Source organism: Amblyraja radiata, chromosome 3 (assembly GCF_010909765.2).
Source record: "Amblyraja radiata isolate CabotCenter1 chromosome 3, sAmbRad1.1.pri, whole genome shotgun sequence".
Taxonomy (NCBI): Eukaryota; Metazoa; Chordata; class Chondrichthyes; order Rajiformes; family Rajidae; genus Amblyraja; species Amblyraja radiata.
In genome coordinates this window covers 20,550,793-20,567,347 of record NC_045958.1, presented here as the reverse complement: position 1 = coordinate 20,567,347, position 16,555 = coordinate 20,550,793, and the positions used below count along the sequence as shown (strand labels likewise).

The 16,555-nt window shown below is 39.0% G+C and overlaps 1 protein-coding gene across 4 annotated transcripts in view; it reads left to right on the top strand.

Moving 5' to 3' along the window:
* Positions 1-16,555, top strand: part of epb41l4a (erythrocyte membrane protein band 4.1 like 4A) — a 177,997-nt gene that overhangs the window by 85,517 nt on the left and 75,925 nt on the right. For all 4 annotated transcript variants that reach the window (XM_033017423.1, XM_033017424.1, XM_033017422.1 and 1 more), the window contains one exon: positions 10,063-10,141. In XM_033017423.1, coding sequence (XP_032873314.1) covers positions 10,063-10,141 — 79 coding nt within the window. The remainder of the gene's footprint in view (positions 1-10,062; positions 10,142-16,555) is intronic.

Here is a 16,555-nt window from a genome sequence, read left to right as displayed (position 1 = left end):
CTTGGTTTCAGGAATTGGAGGATTGGGCAGATGAATGTGTTGGGATAGAGATGGTGTAGGAAGGAGTGCATTAGATTTCTAGGACACTGGGACCATTTAAAGCAGTGGGACATATAGAAGCTAAATCAGTTGCACCTGAATTGGAACAGATCCAAAATCCTTCTGAGGAAATTTGCTTGTGTTGTTGGGGAGGGATTAAACGAATGTTGAAAGGTGAATGGGGTACACCATTGATGTATGATTGGGGGAGGGGGGGAGGCGGGGAAAGGTGCAGTCAAATATAGAAAGGAAACTGAGTCCACTAAGCAGAGCTATTTAATATGCAAAGATAAGTTGCATTTAATTTAATGAAAGATGTGTAAATAGCAAACCAAACAAACTGATAGTGTGAATTGGCAAATGGGAAAATTGCTGTTGTTACAGAGACAGGGGTGAAAGAATGTCTGAAAGGTCTCAGTATTTTAGGGTACAATATCTTCAGGCATAGCAGGGGAGATGTAATAAGTATTTGGCATTGCAGTGTTAACTAAGGAGAACATGGCTCGAAAAGGCCGAATGGCCTATTTTCTATTACTGCAGGTTCTTTAAATTAGGTCACATGAGTAAAGCTTTGACACAGAAAATAGGTGAACACAATACAATACAATACAATACAATACAATACAATACAATACAATACAATACGGTTTTCTAGAGGTGTATTACAGGCCTCCTAACAATTAGTAAAAGGTAGAGGAGCAGATTGTAGGTAAATCCAAGAGAGGTGTAAGAATATTAGGATATAATATGGGATTTCATCCACTGAATATTAACTGGGATCATGTGCTTTGTGTGAAAGGCTTTGAGGGGGTAGAATTTTGAAAGTTTGATTTTTGAGCCAATGTAGAGATAATCCGATAGGAGAATCTTGCCAAATATTGGTAAAAGTCATCATTTTGGAGAAAGGACCCCTAATACTAAAGTCTCATATAGTATATGAAATGGATAAGGATGGATTGGAAATGGTGCGGAATTACAGGAAGGGCAATTTCAATGTCAGGATAGTACCTGTCAAAAGCTACATCCAACAATCGATGGTCATTATATGTGGAGTTCAGGCCTAGTGTGTTCCTAAGTTAGGAGCCCAGAGACGAGATGCAGAAAGACATTGGTAGATAAGAATAAGGAATATTCTGAAGTATCTTGTGTAAATTGAACCTAATAACCAGGGAAAGATAAGGGTCCATTAGGGACTTAATGGGTAATCCATGCATGTGGCCAGAAGACTGAGATGAACTATTAAATAAATACCTCCCATTCATTTTCATGAAGTAGGAGTATTGATCATTCAAGGAGCAGGATGGTGATCTTTTAAAGCACGCTACCATTAAACAAATGGAGGCATTAGATAGTTTTGCAGACTTAATGAATGATAAGAATCTGCAAATTAATGGATGGACCCAAGTGAGTATTCGGGAACAAAGGAACCTAGGTGTTCAAGTCAAAGGATTCTTGAAGATAACAGCACAGGTAGATGAAGTCGTGAATAAGGCACAATGTTAGCTGTTAATGAAAAAGGAAGAATTTGATTAAAACGGAGTTTTTTTTAAAATCTCAATTTTTATGTAAATGAGATTCAAGATCCCATTATGACGTCAAACGCGGCTGAAGGGCAGGGCAAGTGGAAAAATAGTTTTAAATGTGATGTTTGTAAAGTTTAAAATGTTAATAACTTGTAAAATATACCATCAATCTGAACAAAACTTGTTTCATTTACATCACAGGGCAATGGTGAGTAAGGGAGGCCAAAAATTGTAGCGCTATCGTGTAACGTTTTGGCGGGGTTTTGGGATCTCACGTGCATGCATACAAACAAACAAACAAGATGGGAGTTTTAGTAATATAATAATAATATAGATTGGGTAGGCCACACCAGTGTACATTTCTGACTGCCATACTTTAGGAAGGAGAAGATTTCGTAGAACAAATGCAGAGGAAATTCATACAGTTTCAGAGAGGTTTGGCATGAAATCAGACTCTTTGACCTACCTAGTAGATGTTGACTATCGGCCACCTATTTACACTATTCCTATATTAATCCTACTTCCTTTTTACTCCCCACAATACATTCTCTGAACTTTAGTGGAGATCCAAGGAAGATTTATTTTACCCAGAGGGTGATTGGAATCCCCTTAGATAATACAATTCACCTACACAGTAGGGGCAATTATCTATGGCTAATTAACATACCAACCTGCATGTGTGGAATGTAGGAGGTAATCAGATCACCAAGAGGAAATTCATGTGGTCAGAGGGAGCGTACTGGAGGGCCAGATGAGACCCAGGTCTCTGGCCTCCGTACCAGCTGCATCACCACACTGTCCACAAGCTCACCTGGTTGTTGCTGGAGATGGAGTGTTTTAATTATGTGGAAAGACTGGGTAGGCTGAGTTTGTTTTCTTTGGAGTGGAGGAAACTAACAGGTGCCTGATGGAGGTATTCAAAATTATGAGGAGCATAGTTCGGAAACATTGTTTAAAAACAAGACTGGGAATCTAGATTATTTTTTCCATGTCTAAACCCAGAGGGCATATGTTTAAGTTAGGATGTAAAAGGTTTAGTGGAGATCCAAGGAAGATTTATTTTACCCAGAGGGTGTTTGGAATACGCTGCCTGAGAGGAGATTGAAGGCAGGGATTCTCACAAAATGTAAGAAGTATCCCGCTGAGCACTTGACTCACCAAAGCACAGAAGTCTACAAGCCAAATGCTGAAAATTTGATTAATATTAGATGAATGTTTGATGGTTGGCACAGAAATGATGCATTGAAGAGCTTGTTTCTCTGATCAATGACTCTGTGATTAATTTATGTGCAACATTTAATTACACATGGTCTCTGATTCCTGATATAACTGACACACTTTCTCAGGCTTTTCTTAACTTGAAGAACTTTGATCTTGATCACTTTCAGGCAATATTTTTCTGGTATGAATATCCTTGTAGCTTAATGATTCACTCAAAGATGAATTCTATAGCTTGTACAATTTTGTTGATCTTTTAATCTTTTCAGCATTTCATGCAGTGACTTTTTAATTTTAATTACAAAAGTGATATCTACTACACAATATTAATGGTTTGAACTTTCAATGTGAATGGTGTTTCTCTGTTTGGAGTTGGTATTAAAAAATGACATGCCCTATTATCTAACACCCCAGAAACTTCAGCAGTGCCTCTTATGAAACTGGGGTCCTTCTTTGAGGAACAATAAAAAGGTTAATATATTGGGCTTGAAGTTATTTCTGATTTCTAAAATAACTTCATAATTGAATTGCACATGACAGCTTCCTTAATCAACAGGATACACTGAATATCAATTAATATCCTTACTGAACTTTGTTTCTTTAATTACATATTACCTGATTAGAATGAAATAAAACTATATGGTCCAGACTTACAACCAACAACTTTCAGGTCGTGATCTCAAGCAACAATATTTATGTTGTTATGAAATCAATATTTAATATTAAACCCCATGGAAAAATATCAGTGGTCTTGTTTAAACTATAACTCCATATTTATTCCTCATGTGAAATTAATTTTCTACTTAACTATAGGATTTGAACTGATAGCTAATGAGAATTGGGACAAATGGAAATTCACACTATTGATTTATGGTTGATAATATATGTAGGTTAATTGCCTTAGAGTACTAAAAGGCAGATATTACATATTCTTTGTACAGCATATTTTCAAGAATGGTTCGATTGTTGTGAAATTTCAGCATGAGTTTGGATACTTTCTACGTGAGAAGAATTGGAAATCTTTTAGGTCACACATGGAGATCAGCTAATAAATATTAAAAACAAGCCTCAGCCAGTTTCATCACTTACAACGGGGAATGGTGGCAATCAACCAATAACAAAACTGGAAACAGGAAAAAGATATACCGTATTTCCCGGCAATGAAGACGCTATTTTTTACCCCAAAATAAGGCACGAAAATGTACCTGCGTCTTTGGAGGCTGAAGGTTAGGTTGTTAGCCAAGAAAGATAGACTTGGCTATCCATCAGCACAGCAACTTCAAGGACGATGTTGCAGTACTGAGGGATAGCCAAGGGGGAGGGGGGGGGGGGAGGGGGGAGAGTTCCTTTCACAGCATGTGGGGAGTCTGTCTTTGTGTGTCTCTCTCTGTCTCTCTCTGTCCCGGGGCACGTAGGCGAAATTGCCAACCCCTGGTCTAAACCAAAGCCTTCATCCTGTCCCGCCATCCTTTTTTCAAAATTTAGCAACTTAAATTGGGGGTGCGTCTTCATTGCCGGGAAATAAGGTATGTAATAGAATCATACAGTGTGGAAACAGGGCCAAGTTACCCATGCCGACAACATCCCCATCTACATGCCACATCTACATTTGTCCCACTCATCCGTTCAGCCCATATCCTTCCAAACCTATCCTATCCATGCACCTGTTTAAATGCTTAAACTTTGTGATAGTACATGTCTCAGCAACCTCCTCTGGCACCTCAATCCAAACACCCACCATCCTTTGTGCAAAAAAAGGTTAGCGCTCAGATTCCTATTAAATCTTTCCCTCCTCACCTTAAACTACTATGTCTTCTGTTTCCCAATTCCCCATCTCTGAGCAAAAGACTGTTTTTACCCAATCTACTCCTCTCATAATTTTGTATCATTTGATTCTGTACAGTGATGGTACTGATGAGGAGAGAGATTCAAAGAAGTTGCAAGGAAGAACTTTGAAAGTTTATGGCACATTTGCAATCTATATATCTCATCAAGATTATATTAACAAAAATATGAATTTGAGTGCAGTGGAATTTAAAAACAATATCCATCAGATACATCATAAGGATTCTTATTTTCAAAATCTATATTTGTGATTGATTATTATTGTTTCATCAATATAATTAGTCATTTTATTGAGTCACAGTTAAACACGGTGGAAACAGGCCCTTCAGCCTAATTTGTCCATGCCTCCCTAAGCCAGTCCCATGGTACTGTATTTGGCCATTTCCCTCTAAATATTTCCTTTACAAAGGATTTGAGTATAAGAGCAGGGAGGTTCTACTGCAGTTGTACAGGGTCTTGGTGAGACCACACCTGGAGTATTGCGTACAGTTTTGGTCTCCTAATCTGAGGAAAGACATTCTTGCCATAGAGGGAGTACAGAGAAGGTTCACCAGACTGATTCCTGGGATGTCAGGACTTTCATATGAAGAAAGGCTGGATAGACTCGGTTTGTACTCGCTAGAATTTAGAAGATTGAGGGGGGATCTTATAGAAACTTACAAAATTCTTAAGGGGTTGGACAGGCTAGATGCAGGAAGATTGTTTCCGATGTTGGGGAAGTCCAGAACAAGGGGTCAAAGTTTAAGGATAAGGGGGAAATCTTTTAGGACCGAGATGAGGAAAACATTTTTCACACAGAGAGTGGTGAATCTCTGGAATTCTCTGTCACAGAAGGTAGTTGAGGCCAGTTCGTTGGCTATATTTAAGAGGGAGTTAGATGTGGCCCTTGTGGCTAAAGGGATCAGGGGGTATGGAGAGAAGGCAGGTACAGGATACTGAGTTGGATGATCAGCCATGATCATATTGAATGGCGGTGCAGGCTCGAAGGGCCGAATGGCCTACTCCTGCAGCTATTTCCTATGTTTCTATGTTCCTGTCCAAATGTTTTTTAAACAATGTAATTGTAACTGCAGGTAGATGGGACTAGGGGAGAATAAGTGTTCGGCACGGACTAGAAGGGCCGAGATGGCCTGTTTCCGTGCTGTAATTGTTATATGGTTATATGCCGCTATAACTTGAAATTTATTTTCCTTCTTATGCCTTACTGAGAATACTAGGTTAACTATTTCTATTTCTCCTCATGGAGTTTTTTGCATTTGGTATTCTCACAAAGGTCTTTCCAATGCCTGTGTGATTTGATATTTCATTGATTCTGTACTAAGTAAATCTAAATATTTTCTTTTCTTTTATCCTTGACTTTCTAAACATGTTTGTAGTGAGGGGCACCATCTTGTGGTCAATGTTGTCAACCACATTTACTGCTCTGCTAGCAGTGTTGCTGTGGTTAGACACAAAACGCTGGAGTAACTCAGCGGGACAGGCAGCAGCATCTCTGGAGAGAAGGAATAGGTGACGTTTCGAGTCCAGACCCTTCTGAGAGTCAGGGAAGAGGGAGACATCGATATATGGAAGGGTAAGGTGTGCAAACAAAGATTAAAGGGGACGATGATCAAGGAAATGTAGAATGGTACATTGTTAGCTATGGGGAAGGTGTCACAGTGAGAGAGGGAAACCAAGGGTCACTTGAAGTTAGAGAAATCAATATTCATACCACTGGGTTGTAAGCTGCCCAAGCAAAATATGAGGTCTTCTTCATAATAAAATATAAGGTGGCCGATTAGGAAAAGGGGAGACGCAACGAGACCCGGGTGTCATGGTACACCAGTCATTGAAAGTAGGCATGCAAATGCAGCAGGCAGTGAAGAAAGCGAATGGTATCTTAGCATTCATAGTAAAAGGATTTGAGTATAGGAGCAGGGAGGTTCTACTGCAGTTGTACAGGGCCTTGGTGAGACCACACCTGGAGTATTGTGTACAGTTTTGGTCTCCTAATCTGAGGAAAGACATTCTTGCCATCGAGGGAGTACAGAGAAGGTTCACCAGACTGATTCCTGGGATGGCAGGACTTTCATATGAAGAAAGACTGGATAGACTCGGCTTGTACTCGCTAGAATTTTAAAGATTGAGGGGGGATCTTATAGAAACTTACAAAATTCTTAAGGGGTTGGACAGGCTAGATACAGGAAGATTGTTCCTGATGTTTGGGAAGTCCAGAACAAGGGGTCACAGTTTAAGGATAAGGGGGAAGTCTTTTAGGACCGAGATGAGAAAAACATTTTTCACACAGAGAGTGGTGAATCTCTGGAATTCTCTGCCACAGAAGGTAGTTGAGGCCAATTCATTGGCTATATTTAAGAGGGAGTTAGATGTGGCCCTTGTGGCTAAAGGGATCAGGGGGTATGGAGAGAAGGCAGGTACAGGATACTGAGTTGGATGATCAGGCATGATCATATTGAATGGCGGTGCAGGCTCGAAGGGCCGAATAGCCTACTCCTGCACCTATTTTCTATGTTTCTATGTGTTCTTCCAATTTGCTTTGGGCCTCACTCTGACAGAGGAGGAGGCCCAGGATAGAAAGGTCAGAATGCCATTGCTCCCTTTGATCTGTGTTTTCACACCCTACCTTCCATATCTCTGTCTCCCTCTCCCCTGACTCTCAGTCTAAAGAAGGGTCGCGACCCGAAACATCACCCATTCCTTCTCTCCAGAGATGCTACCTGGCCTGCTGAGTTACTCCAGCATTTTGTGTCTATGGTGTAAACCAGCTTCTGCAGTTCCTTCCTACACAGTATTGGTGTGGTGATTCTTCTGTCTTGTAAGGATGTCTAGGGATGATCTGGTTTTTTTTTTGGCATCCAGGTTCCACTAATGAGGGCATACCTATGTGTGTCTGTAATGGAATGATGTGTGGGGTATATGAAGGTTGTGCTGAGCACAAGTTTCTGGTACTCTGTCTCCATTATTTTTACCATCATGTCGTCATATCTGGTCCATATACTGCTTTCAATCTTGTAACTATCTTCAGTGTAATCCAGCATCTGCAGTTCCTTCTTACACATTCAATCTGTCCCAGATCTTCCATTAAAAACTTCCATAACAAAAATCTTATCAAAACAAATGCCTTTCGGTTGGTTGTTCTTTGTTGAGTTCGTCAAAATATTTTTCCTTGTGCTAGAAAATGCATCATTATATGGGGCTTGGACACAAATCTCTGCCTCACCTTCCTTTCCCATTCTGAGTGTATAGTTCTTTCACAGGTGCCACTCACTTCTAGAAACTTGATGATCAACTCTGTTTATAATGAAACCCGATCTGTTTTTGTTCTTTCTATAGGTTTTATTTCTGAGGGGATTATCTTCCTGCACTTCCTTTTTCTTGTTCAATCTTGTCAGCCTGGCCCAGTGAAACACCTATACTCCAGCACCCTTATGACTTTGCTGGTGTTGGACTAGTACATTTTTCAGACTATTCAATGTTATTTCTATTAATACCCGAACACGTTTTACATGTTACAAAGTAATATTCAGTGAATCCGGTGAGTTTAAAGGGAGCACGAAATATACAAGAACTCTGGGCTTGGCTTTGATGCAAACCTGCTCTGATAATTCTTCCACATCTTGTGGTTGCACAGCCAGCCCACAGTCCTGACTTCAGCCTCGGCTGCACTCGGGATTTCTGCCACTCATTCCAGACATATGAGATGCCAAACCATCAGGATTTCCAGATAATCAGATGCTGGATTACTGGAGTTTTACTGTTCATTAATTTTATGTGTCATGGAGCTACAAAGCATGGAGCTACAAAAGCATATTGTCCAAGCTGGCCTTGTAGGCTAGTCCAATTTGCCAGCATTTGGTCTATGACCTAATAAATGCTTCCTGTCCATATTACTGACCCAATTACTTAAAAAAATCATAATTGTATTCATTTCATTGCTTTTTCTGGAAGCATATCCCAGATATGGACTACCCTCTGAGTGAAAAGGTTGTCCCTGAGGTCCCTCTTAAATCTCTCCCCTCTCACCTTAAGCCTGTGTCCCCAAATTTTAGAATCTTTTGTCCTGGGGAAAACGAGTATGAATGTTCTATTATACCATGATCGTATACACCTCAATAAGGTCATCCCCCAGCCTCCTAAACTCCAAAGAAAGATGTGCCAGCCTATAACTCAAATCCACAAGCCCAGGTAACATCCAAGTGAATCTCTTCTGCACTCTTTCCAAATTGGTATATGCTTTTGTGTGTAGCTTGGCAATCAGATCTGTACACACTACTGTAGGTGTGGTCTCACCAACGACTTGTACAGCTGCATCATGATGCTCCAGCTATTCTACGCAATAACCTTCCCAATGAAGGCAAGCATGCCAAATACCGCCTTCACCACACTGTCCACCCAACTCCATGCACCTGTACTCCCACTTCTCTCTGTTTTGCAACACTCACCAGAGCTCCTCCATTTAGTATGTAAATCCTGCCCTGATTTGATATACTGAAGGCCATTAATACAACCTTATTATTTTTACAGCTATCTTCACATCTGTTCCTCGAATTCATGCTGACTATTGGGAGTCCTGTAATACATTTCAGTTAAAGTGATCATTACCTTCCTATATCTAAGTTCTATCCCAGTAGCCTCACTGGATGATCCCCCAATAATATTCTCTCTGAGCACAATAGTTATGTCTTCTTACCTACATGAAGACCCACTCATACACACCAATAGTATGTATACCCCGGAATATTGAAGTCAGTCCTGCCCTTCTCTCAGCCATGTTTACGTTAAGACAATATTATCCCAGTCTTATGAGCCAATCCAAACCCTGAGTTAATCTGCCTTATCTGTTCACACTGAAATAAATATAGTTCAAACCACAGGTATTTTCTCTCTTTACTATGCACCTGCTTGTCCTATCTGCTAATCTTGCTCTCTTTGACTATAATATTTGCCCCCAATCATTCCTTTGCCACCTTTCAGCTCTGTATCCTGGAACCCTGCACAGGGAGGCAACTCACCAAATTTTAGGGTTCTGATTATTTTAAGTTGAGAGATTGAGTCGGTCCTGTTATGCTCATTCATAAACAGTGGTGAATGCAAATTTGTTATTAAAGGATAAAAAGATAAAGAAAATTTAAAGAATCGGGCAAAGGTTAGGGGGAAATCAGGGTAAAATATTCAAAGCTGGAAAGATGAGAGAACTTGCCTTCTCCGTTATAAAACTCCATGATTTTATATCTTGGTATAATTTTAAATGCTATAATTCAATGATTTATCAAATTGTCTACAACATGTGATTTGGGATTTCGCATTGAAAACTGTCTTTTACAGGAAATCTGAATATTAGTAATTGGTTAATTAAACTGTGTATGTAAATCTTAAAACTGTTGATAAACTTTCAATATATAGATTGTATTCTATGTTAATGTTTTTTCTTTTATAGCCGGTCCACCCTATACATTATATTTTGGTGTAAAATTCTATGCAGAAGATCCTTGTAAACTTAAAGAAGAAATAACAAGGTAACAGAGTTTGATTATTAACTTTGCTACCTAATTCAAATATAATAGAATATTGTCTTGTTCTGGTCTGTTGGCTTTGTTGAATCCTGTAAGGACAGCTTGATATTGTTCATATCACATATTCCTTGCAAATAATTTTAAATGAATGGAGTGTGCAAAATACAAATATTTAATATGTAATATTTGTGAAGGGTAGCAAAATAAATGTGTTTTTGCTGATGGCAGTGATAAATAACCAATCTAATAACTAAGTGGTCTTGATCAAGCAACTCTGAGATGTAATTCAAATCCCTGCATGGCAGTCACTGAATTTTAATTGAAGTTAAACTTTTTTTGGAATATTATTGGATTCTTGTACAGGTCCAACTGGTTCACCAATGTCTTTCCGGGAGGAGATCTGCTGCCTTTACCTCAGAACCCACAGAAATAGGGCTGACTTTTAAGAGCCCTCTGAAATGGCCACAAGCCACTCAATTGTATCATAACCTATCTTAAAACACAAAATGGATGAAACTGAATGAATCGCCTGGCATTGACTTAGCTAACAAATTCAGATATGGCAAAGTGAACCCAGACCAGTTAACTTTCCTAAGGCATTGTCATGAATATCGAGTGTCTAATGCGAGATTAGACTGCTGTCCCCGGAGTAGTGTCACAATCACCTGACACAAAATCTTACCTCTCGGTCTACCTCCCAGATTTCTCCTTCTCAATCTCTGGATCTTTGCCACAGACCCACCAAAAGTGATAGTACTGTGTTAGACATGGTTAGGGAGTCATGAAGGGCACAGCTGCCAGTGAGGTATTGAGTGCATTCTTGTTAATCACCCTGTGGACATCTGTCTCTGACTCCGATCTCCATAACAGCTTTGGTAGGAGTGATCAATTCAGAGTACGCATGGAAACAAAATCTTCTTTTCATATTGAGGGCATTTTTCAAAGCATCGTGTTTTATTGCCATCATATTAAATAAGAACAAATCTGGTACCTCAAAACTGAGCACCCATGAAGTGCTGTGGAGTAGCAGATGAGGAGACCACCACATGGCTTGGCATATCCTTTCATTCTTCCAATGTCAAACAATTAGCAGATCTACCCTGGTTTAGTGAGGAATGTAAAAGGGCATGCTGCAGCAACAGTTAAGTTATCTTTTTTTTTAAAAGTGGTACTAACATGTAGAAGATGCAACACATGTGTGCTAAACAGCAAAATCAGCAGGCAATAGAAATTGCTATGCAATCCAAATCAATAAATCGGATTGAACCTCTGCAGACCTACTACATCTAGTTGTGATTGATAGTGCACAATTAACCAAAAAATGGGACAAGAAAAGGCTCCAAGAAATATCTCAATCCTCAACAGTGGTGACAAGCAATGTGCGAATGCTGGGAACAAGGCTGAAAAGTTTGCAACTATGTTTAGCTATACTTGCCCCATACATCTCCTTTAAACTTTCCTTCAGTCACTTTAAAGTTAGAACTGCACACAATACTCTAAAAACATAATAATATAAGTATCTTAAATTGGATACACTGACCCAACGAATACCATATGCTTTATTTACCTCTATCTTGTGTTGCTACTTTCAGGGAGTTGTGGACTTGGACCCCCAGATCCTGTTTCACACCAATGCTTTTAAGGATCCTGCCTTTAACTGTCTACTTTCCCCTTACATTTGACCTCCCAAAGTGCGACACTTGCCAGATTAAACTCCATCTGCCATATCTCTGCCCATGTCTATGTCCTGTTGTCTTTTTTGCCAACTTTCTCAATCTGCAGCTCCAGCAATGTTGGTGTCATCTGCAAACTTTCTAACCAACCAATTTGCATTTTTGTCCAAGTCATTTACATGCAGCATAAACAATGCAGGTTCAAGCACTGATCCATGCAGAACTGTACTAGTCACAAACCTCCAACCAGAATAACATCCTTCCACTGGATTCCATTGGATAAGCCAGTTCTGAATCAAACTACAAAGTCCCTGTGGATCCCATGCATCTTACTTTTCTGAATCAGCCTCCCACGGAGAAGATTGTCAAATGCATTTGTACTAGGCAGGATAGAAACCAGTCTTCAGCTAATTTATTTAATTTCTCAAAAGTATAATAGATACAACAAATGATTTAGAAATCTGGCAACGTGTGCTTCAGAACCGCCAGGTTATTTGAAAATAATTACAACAGTAACAAATACTCAACAAAGTGGAATATTTTGCACAAAATCAGTCCTGGGGAATCAGTAACTCTCAGTCATCATTAGTGATGGACAGCGTGATGGACAGCGTTGCTTATAGTATTATCAATTAGCCAACACCATGGTTTTGGATGCCTACTTTTAGTTGCCGAACCTTACCATAGTCTTGGTTCAAATATGAATTAAAGAGCTGAATTCCAGAGTTGAGGTGAAAGTTATTACATTTGGCATTCAGTTGGCATCTGACTGATATCAAAGATTGTTAGTGAAACTTATTTAGTGGGATTCTTGGGGAAAATATTCAGTTATTTGGAGTCATCCATTACACAGAAAAAGATGCTTATAGTTCGTGGGCATATATCTTGATAACACCAATATGTCAGTCTGTGAGTTACTCCAGGCACTTTCCTAAGGCCAATCTAGTGGCAAACAACATCTGTGCCACAGAAGGGGGCAGACAATGACTGTTTCCATACAAGAGAGCCTAAAAGTTACCATTGATAATTCAATAGCATCATCATTGACTGGGGGCTACCACTGTTAACATATTGGGGGCCACCACTGTCCAGAAATTCGTCTGGAACATCCTTATAAATATTGTAGAGGTAAGAACTAATCAGATGCTGAGTATCCTGTTGTGAGTGATTCCCTTCTGACAAATCAAATCTTTTCATCATCTATAAGACCCAAGTCCACAATTAAATACTGCCACTTCCCTGGGTAGTTGCAGCCACAACAATACATAGGAAGCATGATTACAGTTGTGTGCCATATACAAAATGCAGTCATTTTTAGGAATTCTAAAACTCTAAACATTGTCATTAATAAAGTCAAGAGCAGTAATGCATGGGAACATTCCCATCTGAAGATTCAACTCTAGGTAGAGCACCATCGTGGCTTGACAATATATCAAGGTTCATTTGTCATTGCTTTCGCAAAATAATGGAACTATTGTGGCAATAAATTGTGGAACCTTGGAATAGCAATTTAGAACTCGCTTCACCAGGATTACCGTGGTTCAAAATGGTGGCTCACTGTCACCTACTTGAGGGCAATAAAGGATGGTCAATAAATGATGGCTTTTCAGCGATGCCTGCATCTTGAGAAATGATAAATAAAAAGGGATAAATGTCTGAATTTAATATGGGTGTAGAACATTTATCCACTTTTGTCCTTTATATTTTATTTGTCTGGCAGTAAGTCATTTATGAAATCTTATATGGCTACCTAGGCTTTGTGAAGAGAGTAATATTAATTTAGCATCAAGAGTAGTTCATATTGCACCACTTAGCAGCAAATTTATTTTAATCTCAGTTTCTATTCATGAATCTGCCAGTTAAATTTCACAGAGGTCTGCTTTACGAAGGGAATAATTGTAATTATTTGTGACTAGAGTGGGATTGAGGAAGAAAAAATTGTGCCAAAATTTTCTTGATCTAAACATTCACTCATGCTAGACCAAGGATAAAATAAGTTAAGTAGCATAATTTCAATATTGTTGCACCACAAAAGATTGAATGTAGACCGTTAACATCTATTTTTGGGGAGCTTGCAACTGCCCTCAAACCTCCACAATGCATGTGTCCACACATGCGAGGTGATAGTGTGGACTTGTCTGTGAGCAGTGAACATCTGGCAGGTGAACAAAGTTAGCCAGACAGCCAGATCAAGATATCTGTCAGTGTGCAATAGTGATTGACTAATAGCAGTGTTATTTGAGAACTTAGTGCCTTAGCTTTGTCTTATACTTGCGTGACTGAGGTGCATGCAGCTGTAGGAAAGACCTGTCCATCAGCGCTATTTAAAGGATTATCAATGTCAGGTTTGCTGGTTGATTCTTCAGGCTACGGCTCCAATTGTATTTGGTGCTTTCTAAAGTTACACTATGTCTGAACGGAGAGTTCAGGGAGAAGGTATTTTTGCTTTCTTTGAGCATCCCTAACCTTCCATTGAAATTGTCCAACACATAAACACATAATCTGTGAATCAACTTCTGATTGTTGAGTTCTATAAAGTCGTTATCTTTCTCTTTGGCAATAAATGGGACATCAATTTACATTAAGTTTTCTGTCTCATCCCTTTTCTCTTCTTTGTGCACTGTGGGATTCTTTCAGTTCTTTATGGCTTGCATCAAATATTGATGACTTCCCATGTTTATAGTGAAAACAAGTCTGATTTTTGTTCTTTCTGTGGCTGTACTCTTGAGTGGATCATCGTCTTAACATCATACACTTTTTTTGTTTGAACTCCTTTCAGACAAGGATCACTACGATTCTTATTTAATATATTCAACTTCTTCATGCTAGTTTTTCCATTTTTGTTTCCTAACTCAGTCCATAAATCGAACTGGCTGCACATGATCCTAACTGGTACATCGAGCCAATAAACAGGATGAACTCAGAAATCATTCCGATAAGCAAATAGACTTGCTTCCTTTTTTTTAATATAATATTTTTATTAGAAGCAAACATATATTATGGTAAAAACATTTCATGTATATCAGTCGTACATTATTAATATTATCAGTTGTGGATTGATTCTGCTTCTAGTTTATTTTAATAGATAGGGAGTAGGAGAGAAAGAAAAAAAAAACAAATGGCATGATAAAAAAGAATGGAATAATTTACTAATAGTACATCATTGGAGATAGGTTCGTAAATTATAAAGTATAACTTTTCATCTAATCCTGAGTTCAAGCTTCAGTTAGGTTCCCGTGCTGAACCGATATACCCCTTCAAATAGTCAATGAATGGAGACCATATTCTGACAAAAAGTTCTTGTTTGTCCATTAAGACAAGTCTAATTCTTTCCAAGTGTAGGGTCTCCGACATTTCCATAATCCACATTTTAATTGTGGGGGATAGACTTGCTTCTTGCATACATTAAACTAGCATAGGTTACTTTATAATCAGCTCACTTTTTGAGCATTAGACAATAGACAATAGGTGCAGGAGAAGGCCACTCAGCCCTTCGAGCCAGCACCACCATTCAATGTGATCATGGCTGATCATCTCCAATCAGTACCCCGTTAGAAGAAGCTATCCAATTTAACCCCCAGCTCATTCGTTTTTTGCTTCTTTCCATGTCTGTTCCAGTGGTGGAGATTGTGAGTCATCCTTTAGCCTCTGGATTTTCAACGGTGAGATTTGATTTTTTTGGTCTGAGGTGGACTGAATATCTGGCATTTCTTCCCTAGTTTTTATTTAGTAGTTGGCAGCTCTTGATCGGTGACCAGTGACTAGTGAAGAAATTGAATCACACCCATGTGACAGTCATGGAGATCAAACGCTGCAGCAGATCATTGTAAATATTACTGAACAGTGTAGAACCATTTTGGCCTAAAAGGGGGCCATTCATTCCATCAAAACCATGTCCACTCTTTGAGGGGCAATCAATTCAATCTTATTTTTGCTCTCAACCTCACAGCCACATGTGCCTTAGATGACAGAATTCCAGATCATAACCATCCTGTGTAAACGTTTCCTTGCACATGTATCTGAATCTTTTGCCCAACAACTGGAATCGATCTCTAGATGTCACACCAATCTATGTCTCCAGATATCAGTGCGAACAACTTCTCCCTACTGACCCTGTCTAAACCCACCATGATCTTGCACACATTCATCAAATTCTTCCTCAATCTCCGATGCTCCCAACTTGTCCCAAATAACCTGCAGCTAAAATCTCAGTTCTGGAACTACTCTGATAAATCTCATCAAGGACAATCGCAACTTTGCTCAACATAATATACAAGAGTATGATCCTATCAGAATTTTATGGTTTGACATAACCTTACTGATTTTTTCTCTTGCCTTTATTTACGAAGATAAACTAAATTGTGCCTTTTTTCAAGTAAATATGTGCACATGTTCCTAGATTCCATTACTGTACACAATTTGGAACTGTGGCATGTATTCTATATAGTTTCCTCTGTTATTTCTGCCAAGATGTATTTCATATTTCATTGCGCATTTGATTGCCAAATTTAATGGCCTATTCTTTGCCATTTAATATCATCCTCCTTACAATTTGCTCACATCCAAGTTTGGTGTCAACTGTAGATCTCATAATTCTATTCTATGCACCCATTCCCAAGTCATATACAGATACAAGATACAGATAAAAATAATTTATTACCCAAGTATGTAAGAACATACAAGGAATTTGATTTGCCATACAGTCACACCAAAAAAGCAGCAAGACACCCAACTACATAAAAAA